The sequence below is a fragment of the Saccopteryx leptura genome, chromosome 2 (genome assembly GCF_036850995.1).
Source record: "Saccopteryx leptura isolate mSacLep1 chromosome 2, mSacLep1_pri_phased_curated, whole genome shotgun sequence".
NCBI lineage: Eukaryota > Metazoa > Chordata > Mammalia > Chiroptera > Emballonuridae > Saccopteryx > Saccopteryx leptura.
The window spans coordinates 376,043,372-376,055,661 of record NC_089504.1 but is presented as its reverse complement, the minus strand read 5'-3'; the positions used below and the strand labels follow the sequence as shown (position 1 = coordinate 376,055,661).

Below are 12,290 nucleotides of genomic sequence, written 5' to 3'. Positions count from 1 at the left end.
CAGGTCAGTGAGGAATGGACAATCATGTTTTTGGTCTGGAACAGTGGAAGAACATGGTAACATAAGGCAACAGCACAGGTTAGGTGGTGGTGAACTGAGGGATGATGGAATCCTAGGAGCAGAGAAAGCAAACATGGCCCAGACTGTCAAGCTCAGCTTTGATGGAATGAGAAAAGAGGAAGTGTGGGCTCTTCCTTGACGGGGATATGAGCCTCAGGGAGGCTAGTATTGTGTTTCATCTTATTTCATCTGCAGTGTGGAAGACTTGAATACTGATATACAGTGACTGAAAATAACAATTCTTTGGAGGGAGCCCTAGCAGGTCACTCGGTTGGTTAGAGCTTCATTCTTCTACACCAAAGTTGTGGGTTTGATCCCGGTCAGGGCACATACAATAATCAACCAATGAATTCATAACTAAGTAGAACAACACATTGATTTTTCCCCTCTCTCTGTCTCTCTCTCTCTCCCTTCCTACATGCGGCCCACAGGCCATAGTTTGGGGACCCCTGCATTAGATAGTATCCATGAGTTATGTACCACAGAGTCTGACTTATAGTAGGCTGATACACATGATGATCATTGTTATTTTTTAAATGTTGATTTATTGTAACAATTCATCCTACACATATTTGTTAATAATTAGTTGTGTACAAAAAAAACTGATTAGAATAGGCCGGTCTATAATACCTCAAAGGAATTCTTTTTTTAAAAAAAACTTAGTTCACCACCACCTAACCTGTGCTGTTGCCTCATCTGCCAAAGTTACCATGTTCTTCCACTGTTCCAGACCAAAAACATGATAGTCCATCCCTCACTGACCTGAATCCCCAAGCGTTTGACACTGTTCTTAGTGTTAACCACTCTTCTTAGTCTTCTCCCTGATTTCAACAAGATTATTGATCCCTGATCTTCCTTCTAATGTTCTGGCCGGTCTACAGGATCCTCCATGAGCTCTCCCACTCATCCCCTAAATGTTCATCTTGCCCAGTACTCACACTTTCTTCCTTCTCACTCTACTCCTCTTGCTGGGTGACTTCATTGGTACCCGGGGCTTCAGTTCCTATTTATACAAAGATGACTCAAAAACCTATAATTGTGACCATTGTCTCTTTCTCAGACTCAAAACCTAAATATTCCAATGTCAACAGAAATATTTACTTGGATTTTTTACTTACCACCTTTCTTTCAACACTTCTCATTTAATTATTCAATCCCCGGCACTCAGTACCAACTATTCTTACTATTTCTCTGTGATCAGTAATATCATCCACCCAGTTGCTAATATCAGAAACCAAACGGCAGTGTAATCCTACCTGGTCTTTAAAAGTGAACTGAGAAGTCACTTCCTTTGAACAGCTTTCCAAAACCCCTCATCTAATTTAGATGGCCCAACTCAGACAGGTTGCACATCCTTGCATATTTTTATTTTAAATCTTACCATATGGTACTACTATGATTTATTTTTCCAACTAGACTACTAACTCTTTGGGGGAGATAATATATCATGTTCTTTGCATCCTCAGGTCCAGAAAACTGTCAATATATTCAATGAATCATGGTCAAAACAAAAGAAATAAAAATAAAAATATGGAATGTATTTGTTGACAAAATAAATGAACAAGAGAAAAAGATTTGGTAAATGAAATAAAATTTCAGGTAGCCAATATACAAAACACAACTTTTCGTTCCTTTCCAGAACCAAGAGACATGGAGTTCATTCCATCAGGAAGGGGATAGAGCCCAGGCAAAGCAGCATCAGAACGATGACTACTTGAGCATTTACTGAATGCCAAGTTTTCCGCTTGCTGTCTTACACACAACTTGTTTAATTTTTCAAAGAGAAAACGTGTAGTGTTGCCCAACTTACTTAACAAGGAAATGTAGGCTCATAAAGGTCTCATTCATTTCTTAAGGCCCCCAGCTCCTAAAGGACAGGTCCAGACTTAAAGCCAGGCAAGTTGACCCCTGACGGCATGCTCTCATCTACATCTGGGTTCTCTGGGTGAAATGATTCATTTTCCATCTGTCACAGTGGAAGCTATAGTGAGACTCGGGAGGAGCAGGACTGTAATAACTCCTATTGAGCATTTAAAAAACACATTTTATGGCTTGTAGGTCTCAATATAATGTTTTTTTGTTATTTGATTTGTAGAAGTATATGGAGTGTGACTATAAAGTAATGAGGCTGATTTTATTGTATGGTTGGTGGAAATGAGTTCCTTTTCAGGAGTCTCCTGCCTGTCTAGAAGGAGATGCTTTAACACGATTGATGCCCACTGATGTCACACCATTGAGGAGTTTGGGGGCCAGGGAGGAAATGAGAGTGTAGTAAGGGGAGTCCCTGGTGGGGAAAGGAGTTGGAGCCTCTGCTGTCAGCTTCATTGACTTCCTACAGACTATGGAGAATAGAGTTTTCTCATGCAGCAAATATCTGCTGGCATTTGCTCTGTACCAGGCTCCCGCCCGTGGTAGGGGAATCAGGATGGGCAAAGCCAGCAGCCTGCTCTCAGGGGCCTTGCAATTCTAATGGGAGAGGGACAGTTACATGCATACACATGCACACAAACCCTTGAAGAGTAAGATAAGGGACTGAAATGATATCAACTGGATGCTATAATTATCAGTACTGGGAAATACCTCAGACAGATCTTTATTATAATGCCAATCTTGTGTACCTTATGTTTTTGTTTTTATTGTTGGTTTCGTTTGTCCATTATAAATTATTATTATTATTATTTGCTTTGTTTTCCTGCAAGAGGTGCTTTCACATGTATCATCTGTCTTAATTCCCAGAGCAAGCCTGTGAAGCTCTTATTAACCCTGCTTACAGATGGGAAGATACAGACTCAGAGAGGATGAGTAATGTGTCTAAAAATCATGGATCGTGTAAGGGCAGAGCTGAGCTATGAGGCATGACTTCTGATTCATGCCCAACATCAGTTCTTTTCACTCACCCAACAAGATGAGCCTCATGTTAGAAAGGATGTGATGTGGTCTATGATAGAAAGGGGGACAAATTGAGATTAAACTGACCTGAAATCTGATCTCACATCAGCAACTGAGTAAGAAAACCATTTCAGAGATACTGGCCTCAGTTTGCAAGGGTACAAAAAGACAATGAGAAATGATGTCCCTCATTCTTATCTAGTGCTGATCATTTGAGCAGCTATTACATTGGGATTGCTTTGGGTTTTAAAGAGGACACTACCTGTGCCCCATCCAAATGACTGGGTCCTGGGATGTGTTGTCATTCTTGGAACTCCCTCGAGCCTAAAACCTGAAGGTCCAGTCAACTCTTGCTTCTCTGTTCACCAGCAAACTTTCCTCTTCAAATACCTCTGTGTCCTGAGGGCCATAAGAGAGATGACTTCTCCAAGCTGAGCCACAACTCTTCCTCAGTCATTTTGCTCACTGAGTTAGTAGGTTTCTGTAATAGAAACATGCATTGGACACGAGACTTTTACTTCACATTTCTTCCTCATGCACACAGAGAACAGCTGGGTACAATCTTCTCCCAGATAAACACAAGCTGTACGTTTCCCTAGTTTATGAATAACACACAGTTTGAGACTGCTTTTACAAATGGATACAAATTTCTCTAGACAAATTCAATTATTTCTATTGGATCCAGAACTCCCCAATAGTCACCCCTACCTAGGCAACTCCTCTATGGTAAAATGAAGCCGTATTAGTAACCACTTTTCAGCCGCAGGTGATTTCTAATTCTACAGTTGGCTCTTCTCTAAATTCAGAGAACAACCTGAGCTGTTTCTCAGATCACAACCCCCACAGAACTCTCAGACAACTTGGGGATTTGCATGTGTGGCTCTGTGCTGCTTACGTGCCCATAGAACCATTTCAGAGAAATAAAAGTCTGATGTTGGGAAATTGGGCCACTTTCTGTAGGTAATGAGAACTAATATTTATCGACTGCTTACTGAGTGCCAGGCAGATGCTGATTACTTTACATGCAGTATTTCATCTCACAGTCACCAGTAATATACACATTCATTACTATCATTGCCTCTATTTACAGATAGAGAAACTGAGGATAAGCAAAGCTAAGGAAATTGTGTAAAGTCACATAAAAGTACAGTTTAGAGGTGGGATTCAAACTGAATCAAGTGCCCATGTTCTAGTCTTCCCCTCTAAATTTTAAAACAGGGAGGGGCTTTTAGCTGAGGTAGATCCTAGCTGGTAATTTATAGTAAATACAGGACTCTCACCTGGGTCACTTGACTCACATTAAAGGTAAGCACACAGCATAAAAACATACTGATGACTTCATGGCCTCCTCCACAAAACAATCTTGGAATCAACTCTCAAAAGCTGAGATGTGACCATGCAAAGAAAATACAGTAGGGGACAGTTGAAAGTAGTTGAAGAGCTTCAGTTCTAAGGTTTAGGATGAGTGGTACTATTTTTAACTTACAAACAAAGACAGTGGGTCTCTGGGTCTGGGATGCATCTTCTATGGATAGCTCGGCCCCCAACACACATACACACATGCACACACACTGCAGAAATGATTTTACACTTTTTTTGACAGTCAGCTTGAAAGCAGGTGTTAGAGAGGCATCCGTGTTATCATTAGTCCTCACTGTAAGCTTCAGACTCCTTTCTCCCACTGCCAAATCTGACATCTCCATTTGGCTATCTCATAGAACTATTTTATTCACTTTTTCAACCCCTGCCTCTCTAGACATATTTCTTCTGGAGTCATCCCCATGTCAGGGAATTGTACCACCCCCTTACCAAGTAAACTTAGGAATCATCCTCAAAACCCACATTCAAATTCTCGCGAAATCTTAAGCACAATGGTATTTCTAAAACATGGACTTTATCCCTCCATATTTCCCCATCACCATTGCCACCACCATTATTTATTTACTCCCTCTTCTATGCCCTGCCTCCACCCTGTACTGAATTCTACCCTTACAATTCAGTCTCTACAGAACAGCGAAAACGATACTTCAAAACTTTACCAATTAAGCCCTGGTTGGTTGGCTCAGTGGTAGAGCATTGGCCCAGAGTGTGGAAGTCCTGGGTTTGATTCCTGAACACGGCCCCCAGGAGAAGTGATCATCTGCTTCTCCACCCCTGCCCCTTATCTCTATCTCTCTCTTTCCCTCCCACAGCCAAGACTCCATTGGAGCAAAGTTGGCCCGGGGCGCTGAGGATGGCTCCATGGCTTCCGCCTCAGGTGCTAGAATGGCTCTGGTTGCAACAGAGCAACGCCCCAGATGGGCAGAGCATCGCCCCCTGGTGGGCATGCCAGGTGGATCGTGGTCAGACACATGTGGAAATCTGCCTTTCTGCCTCCCCACTTCTCAATTCAAAAAAATAAAAAATAAAATACTTTACCAGTTAGATTATGTTGCTTCTCTGCTTTAAGTTTTCCAAAGTTATTGCATGGGTCCAACTCTGCATTTTCTATTACAAAGTGCCCTACATATCAAGATGTCTATAGGTCTAAACCAAAGCTCTAGTCTGTACATAAAGCATTTACATTATTTTACTGATATCTTTTTACACATTACACTTTGTTCTCAAAACAAAATGGTAGGTATGCTATATAATCATAATTTATGATTACTGAAAACATCCAGTGTGCCAAGTCCTCTGGTGATGTGTTGGATGCATTACCTCATTGTCACCCTGTATTAACCATGTTTTTAATTTTCTGTATTTTATGATGCTGGGACATCATGCTATTGTCTCCAACTTCTGGAGAGATTGCCCCTCTCAGGGATAGCTAATTCCTAGAGATAGCAAACAGCTTGACTTCAGCACCCCCTTCATATGCACACCAACCAACACTCCCTACCACTTCCTGCATTCAGCTGTCACACGCCACACCAATGCTCCCCTGCCCTAGCTCACCTGGGGGCCAGGTACTGGACAACTAGAGACCAGAGGCAGACTTAACGGCGGGCGTACCGGGCACACACCCTGAGCCCCAACTTCTGAAGCCCCTGCAAAACCCCAACTTTACATTTTTTTCTAATGTAAGGGGCCCAATATTTTCTTCTGCGCCCGGGGCCTCAACTGATCTTAATCCGCCTCTGCTAGAGCCCATCCCACAGCCCAGAGCATGCCCCAGTTATTCCAACACTTCAATCCCAAACTCGCTTTAGCTTGTCTACCCTACCTCATCCATCCTTTCTTGTGGAAACAACAGTCAAGGTCTGAGCCTTGCTTTCTGCTGCTCCTTCTGACTCCTGACTCACCCTGGTGCTTCCCCATGTGGCCCTGCATGGCATGAAGTGCCCCCTACCCTTGCGAATGTTAAGTAACATACTCTTTTTCCAAAACATTGTGTCCATGTCTGTCATCTTACCATACCTTAAAACAAAATCTTGGGGACACTTCAATATACCCTTAAACCCTATGGAGACATGAAAAAGATATTCTAATGTGTCACTCACACACTGAAGGATTGGGGACTCAGTCTGAAAGGTTAGTCCAACTACAGAACTATACTTTTAGTCAGTACTTTAATTTGTACACACATTACTTATCTTCATATACATGTTGTCATATGTCTAAGAGGAATTTAACTGGACATCTCCCTGTTGTAGTACTCAGCTAAACATTTCATGAAAAAACTTCTAATATAACCTACACTGTTCATTGTGAACCTCAAACTTTTTTCTCCTTTCCATTTGAATCTGTATCACTTTCCAGTCTATAAACTAGACTAGGCTAGATTAACATAAAAATAAGACTTGTGCAGTTTTTTATCTAATTTACTAGCCCTTGAGCCCAGCCCATTTATTCATTCAGACATGTTGAACTAGGAAATGAACTTAATGGAGAGAATAGATACAGCCCTTTTCTCTAAAACTCCAGATACCTATGGTTGGAAGAACCAGTGTTGAAAATACATACATTTGGCTCATTTCTTCCTCAAAACAAGGTTTCTTTCATATTATTAGGACTATACAATGCGTCCCTGTAATCTATCTCTGTCTGTCCTCTTTGCCTCTCCACCTCTTCTTCCCCCACCTGGAATTTCAAGCTGTCCTTCTTTCGTTTCTTCCCCAATAACTCTTTCCATCTCAAGCAATCCTTTAGCTATGACCCCCATTTGCATCTCCTGAGAAACACCAGAACCAACAGGTGTATGAGTAGAGAAGGTCATCTGAGCACCCGACAAGCAAGTGGCAGGAGCTGCGTGACTTGGATGGCAGCCTGACCCAACCCCGCTGCATCCACCACCCTCAGTGTATAAGATACAGACTGTAACTGAAGGAGAACATAAACATCTCATGCTCTCCACCTCACACAGGTTAAAGCACTGAAGAAGCCTGTCCAGTCTGGGGATAACTGGCATCTCAGAATTTAGAGGATTAGGTGCCGTGTGTGTATAGAAAACCCTGGGCCACTGAAATCTTATGGAAAGGTATGTGTCATTAAAGCCCCAGAGAAGTAATCTGGCTGCTCTCTGAGCGCTTGGCCTCTCCCCTCAGCAGTATTACTCCTCTCAGCCGGTAGCCCAGCAGCTTGGGGGAGTGTTCTGCTCCACTTCTGCTTGTACTGAGATTGTACTGATATCTTCTTTCTGGAAAGGAGCGGATATGTGTGTTTACTATATTAAAACATGTAGAACGTACGTGGCATGACTAGTAACAAGTATCCTTTCTTCCTAAAGTTTGATGCTCTAATTAAAAGCTTTTCACTTAAAACTGTACGTGTGCTACCATTCTACAAGGGGAAGGGGCCATATTTATTTGTGCACATCCCTCATAACGGAGAGTGGGTAGCACACACACCATTGTATCATTCAGCGAGTGAAATAATTGGTAAAAGTTTAAAACTTATTCTTGAACTAAATTTCGTGTAACAGTTACTCAGTGCCTGGCCTACTTCACCAGAAGGACCTGAGAAAGAATACAGTAAAGCCAAGGCACATTGCAACCCTGTACTTGTGATACAACTACTAAGTTACAATACAACCGTTAAATTACGATATGCAATAAGGGGCGACTGCTGCCAGAGGGGGCAGAAAACCCCCTTATAGGTGCAAAGGAAGCCTGGGGTCTCCACTTAAAAATGAAAAGAAATGAACCAGAGCCCCACAGAGACGGATAGGCGGGGTTGCAGAATGCACTATCACCAAGTCCTCTCTCAGTACCACTCTACTGGCACATCATATTGGGATCATAATGCCACAGAAAAACAGACCTAATACTTTTTTAGGATCTCTGTGCTTTTCCCCTGCTCTTGATTTTTTTTTTAAAGTAAGATACTTGAATAATAATCATGGAATACGATGGGAACTATTGTTGTATGCAAAGAAGAAATTCAGACTTGCCAGTTTGAGAGACAGAGCCAGCCAGGGGCCATGAGCATTTCCGAAATGAGTCATCAGAGGTAAAGAGTGTTCCATCTCTTTGCAAAGGCCAGTGAGAGCTGTGCTGTGAGACTGTAGCTTGGCCAGGTAGAGAAGGGGCAGCCGGAGTGGTGGACCTCCACACAAGCTCAGCTAGCTGTCCTGGGAAACGTAATCAGCTCTCCACCGTGGAGTTTGGCAACTTCTGCTTCAGCATCCGGGAAGGGAAGGTGCGAGCGTCAGTTCTCAATCTGCTGCTTTCTCCAGGCATCCCTCTCCTGCCCTCCTTTCCTCCTCCCCAGCACCCCACCCCGCCCGCCCGCCCGCCAGCCGGCCGGGCGGCCCCCGGGAGGGCACAGCATTCTCTCGCCAGCTCTAGGAGTCGGGGTTAGTGGAGCTCGGGGAGATGTGCGCCTCGCCCCTGCTCGGCTCCCTGCCCGCGTGGGTGCGGCGCCGCAGGGGTTAAGGTGGAAGCCCGCTAGCACCCCGCGGCCCCCGCCCCGCGCCCGCCAGCTCGCACAGCGCGGGCTCGGAAGAAAGTAGCGGTCAGTGATGGAGCTGCTGCCATGACAACCCCGGCGGTCCAGGCCCGTGCGCATCGGGGTTGCTCCCGGCAGGAAGGCGGCGCGGAGGCCGGGGGTGGCTCCTGAACGTGGCGTCGCGCGTCCCCGCGTCCCGTGCCGCGTCCCTGGAGGAGGCGGGGGCGCCGTCCGCCCAGCTCCCCTGCGCCCCGAGTCTGCGCCGGGCGGCGCTCCTCCGGCTGGCAGCGCGGGCCCGCTGGCCGCCAGTCGCCGCCCGGGCTGCGGTGGAGAACGTACCCGGCGCCGGAGGATCCTCGCGTTGAGCCGGCCTCCTGTCCCCGCGGTGGAACTTTTTACCGCTTTTGGGTTCCAGATTCGAGACTTACGCTGTATATAAATATAACTATACATATGTGTGATCTAATAAAACATTTTCTCCTCTCTCTGAGGCAGCAGCTTTTTATGACATCTCCTTTATGTCAGAGACACTTGCCTGGCTTCTCTGGGTTATAAACTTTTGATGCCAGACCTCTGCAGAACGTGCCCAACTGAATTTTAAAGTAGCATCTTGAAGAGAGAGGCAGAGAAAGAGCAATCTGTGACCTTCATCCCTGCACCTTCCTTCTTCCTCTCCCCTCCAGGCTGCCTCCCGCCTCCCCAGGGAAGCCTCAAGAAAGCTCTTTTTGGATGCAGGAGGGGCATCTGGTCCTGCCAGGCTGGAAAGCTGAGGCAGGATTTGAGGAAGAATCATTAGACTCCGGAGAGCCTGGACTCGTTTCTCCTCCTTCTCCCTCTCTGCTCTGACTTGCTCCATCCCTTCCTCTCTTCCCACACCACTTCCTGAGACCCGCTGGTGTGTGGCGCGGGGGGACCAGGACTGTGCGCTGCTGGCGTTCTGGGAAGTTGTGGCTGTCGAGGATGGGGGTCTGTGGGTACCTGTTCCTGCCCTGGAAGTGCCTCGTGGTCGTGTCTCTCAGGCTGCTGTTCCTTGTACCCACAGGAGTGCCCGTGCGCAGCGGAGATGCCACCTTCCCCAAAGCTATGGACAACGTGACGGTCCGGCAGGGGGAGAGCGCCACCCTCAGGTAGGGAGCTGTACTTCAGCGGGGTATCGAGCCCCTCAGATGTGATTGTGTGGGGAAGGGCAAGAGACCAGAAGGTTTGGGGTGGGGGTGGGGAGGAGCATGTGAGAGGGCCTTTGCAGGATCAGGAGGTCCTCTTGCATACTGAGGCAGCTGACACCGGTTCTCCTGGACAAGTTTGTCATTTGCTCCACCTTCTCTGGTCCAAGATCTTACAAGTGAACACTGAGGTCCATGCTTGGGACTCCATTGTAGCTATGAGTTTGTGACATGGCTAGATTCACTTCTGCCAAGTGAGAAGACCGAGAGCCCAGGAACTGAAACACTAGAGGCTCGTTTAAGATGGCTGGGTGCCTTGGTGGCTAGCTCACGTGCCAGAAGGTATGTGATGAGGCAGCAGAATGCACAGGATGAGTTCACTTACCTCTTTCAGAGAGATACCTAAAATTTCCAGCTCTGGAATTGCTGGTGCTGGGCCATGGCCCCTTATGAGTCTGCTCAAGACGCGGCCATCCATGTCAACCTTGTGTGGTGTTCCTGGGGCCCCTATTATAAATTATGAAGGCAGATTTAGCTTTGCAGGCTCAGGCCATGGAGAGGAAACATGTAGCTTTTATGCAAGGACATCACTCCTGTGCAAAAAGCGCAATAGGAACACTTTTTGTTTTACCTTAATGAGTTACAGAGAATCACGTACATGCTCCAGGCAGAGGGGTGGAGATTCTCGGAATATGAACCTTTGGGGATTGGACCTGCTGCAGCAGAGACTTTAATAAAAATGCAGCCACAACTTTCCACCAGCTCAGCAGATCTCATCTTTTATCCCTTTAATGAGGCAGCTCTGGTCCTAAGAGACAAATTCAGGGACGTCCCAGCTTAACTCTGGTTCACAATGTACACAGGGTGAAATGTGTTTGCCCTAAGACTTTGATGGTTATAGTGAAAATAAAGCATTTTGTCCCAGATTCTACAGCCAAAAAGCCTGGCTTCTCCAAAGAATGGAGGAGGGTGGGGTGTCCTTTCTGTTATCCCCTTGGCTTCCCTGGTGGAACTCGCTCCATATCTAGACAAGCCTCTCCCCGGGGAAGGAAAGAAAGAAAGGCCTGGTGGGACACCAGCTATTTTTTCCCTAAGCCCAAGCGCTGAGGTTGGATATCTGTCACTTTGGGTGGTTCTCAACTAAATCTCCTTTTGAACCAGAGAATAGATTTCAGAACCCGGTCTGCTTATGCTCAGGGGCCCCAGGAAGAGAGAGAGAAAGAAATAGATAGAGCCAGACCTCCTTCCCTGATAACAGGAGGAAAACCCTCCTGGTCATGTGGCATCCTTCAGCCTGTCTCAGAGTAAAGTGTAAGATGTCTGCTTCATTTCCTTAAAGAAGTTTTTGGAGTCCCCTCCCTTCAAAATGACCTGCGAGGTGCACATTTGCAGCAGCCCTGTCAGCTTAAAGATATGAGTAGCATCTGGGCTAGGAGTAGCACCAGTACCCGTTACCTAGGAAACACTGATAAATGTTACTAGTTGTGAAGAGATGTTGACACTACCACACATCCCTTTTTATCTTCTAATGTACTACTGGGGACAAAGAGACCCAGTGTTGAATAAGGCCTCGGTGCTGAACTTTCCAAATTCCTCTGTCTCTTCCTGCCCTAAAAGTTAAACGAGAAATAAAACTTGAGATTTCTGCTTTTCAGGATGCAATAAGACTACTCCACCAGCAGAGGGCCAGCTTCAATACACTTTTATTTATTTATTTATTTATTTATTTATTTATTTATTTATTTATTTTAGCTGCTGACCTGTTTTCATGATCTTCAATTTTAATGTTTAGCAGTTGGGCTTGGTAATGGAAATGGGAGTGAAAAAAAAGAAAAATCTGAATAGTTGCTGTTTGTGCTTTGTTTAGAGGGAAAAGAATTCTTACATGCTCAAGTATAACTGTTATCTGTTACCTGGTTACATGCTTTTGTTTTTGTTTTTTAAAGTAAGCATATGTCTTATGTTGATTTTGCTTCTTCTCTCTGTATAATTTGCCCTGAAATAGAGAAATTCAGCACATTGTTCACATTCTAATCTCTTTATATTCTCCCTCACTTTTTTTGTTTGTTTGTTTTTTACTTCTTGGGTTCTTCTCTTTTATTACCTTCTTCCTTCATTTTTATAAGATGCCTCCATTTTAAATGCTTTTGCTAATAGGCAAAATAGTAATGAATAATCATTTTTTGTCCTGATTACTTAATTTTTATTATTCCCTGATATTTTTAAGCTTCGATTTTATGCCTAGCACAATGTTTCTGAAAACAACATAAATATCTCCTACAGATTTCTGGGGTTGGAGGGGGTCTCAGT

The 12,290-nt window shown here is 44.9% G+C and overlaps 1 protein-coding gene across 8 annotated transcripts in view; it reads left to right on the top strand.

Moving 5' to 3' along the window:
* OPCML (opioid binding protein/cell adhesion molecule like) overlaps positions 1 to 12,290 on the top strand; it is a 1,154,973-nt gene that overhangs the window by 622,766 nt on the left and 519,917 nt on the right. For 4 of the 8 annotated variants that reach the window (XM_066365264.1, XM_066365260.1, XM_066365262.1 and 1 more), the window contains exon 1: positions 9,067 to 9,944. In XM_066365264.1, the coding sequence (XP_066221361.1) occupies positions 9,778 to 9,944 (167 nt within the window). In that variant the 5' untranslated portion in view covers positions 9,067 to 9,777. Of the gene's footprint in view, positions 1 to 8,326; positions 8,569 to 9,066; positions 9,945 to 12,290 lie in introns of those variants that run through there. The other 4 variants (XM_066365267.1, XM_066365265.1, XM_066365266.1 and 1 more) reach the window with 4 other exon arrangements.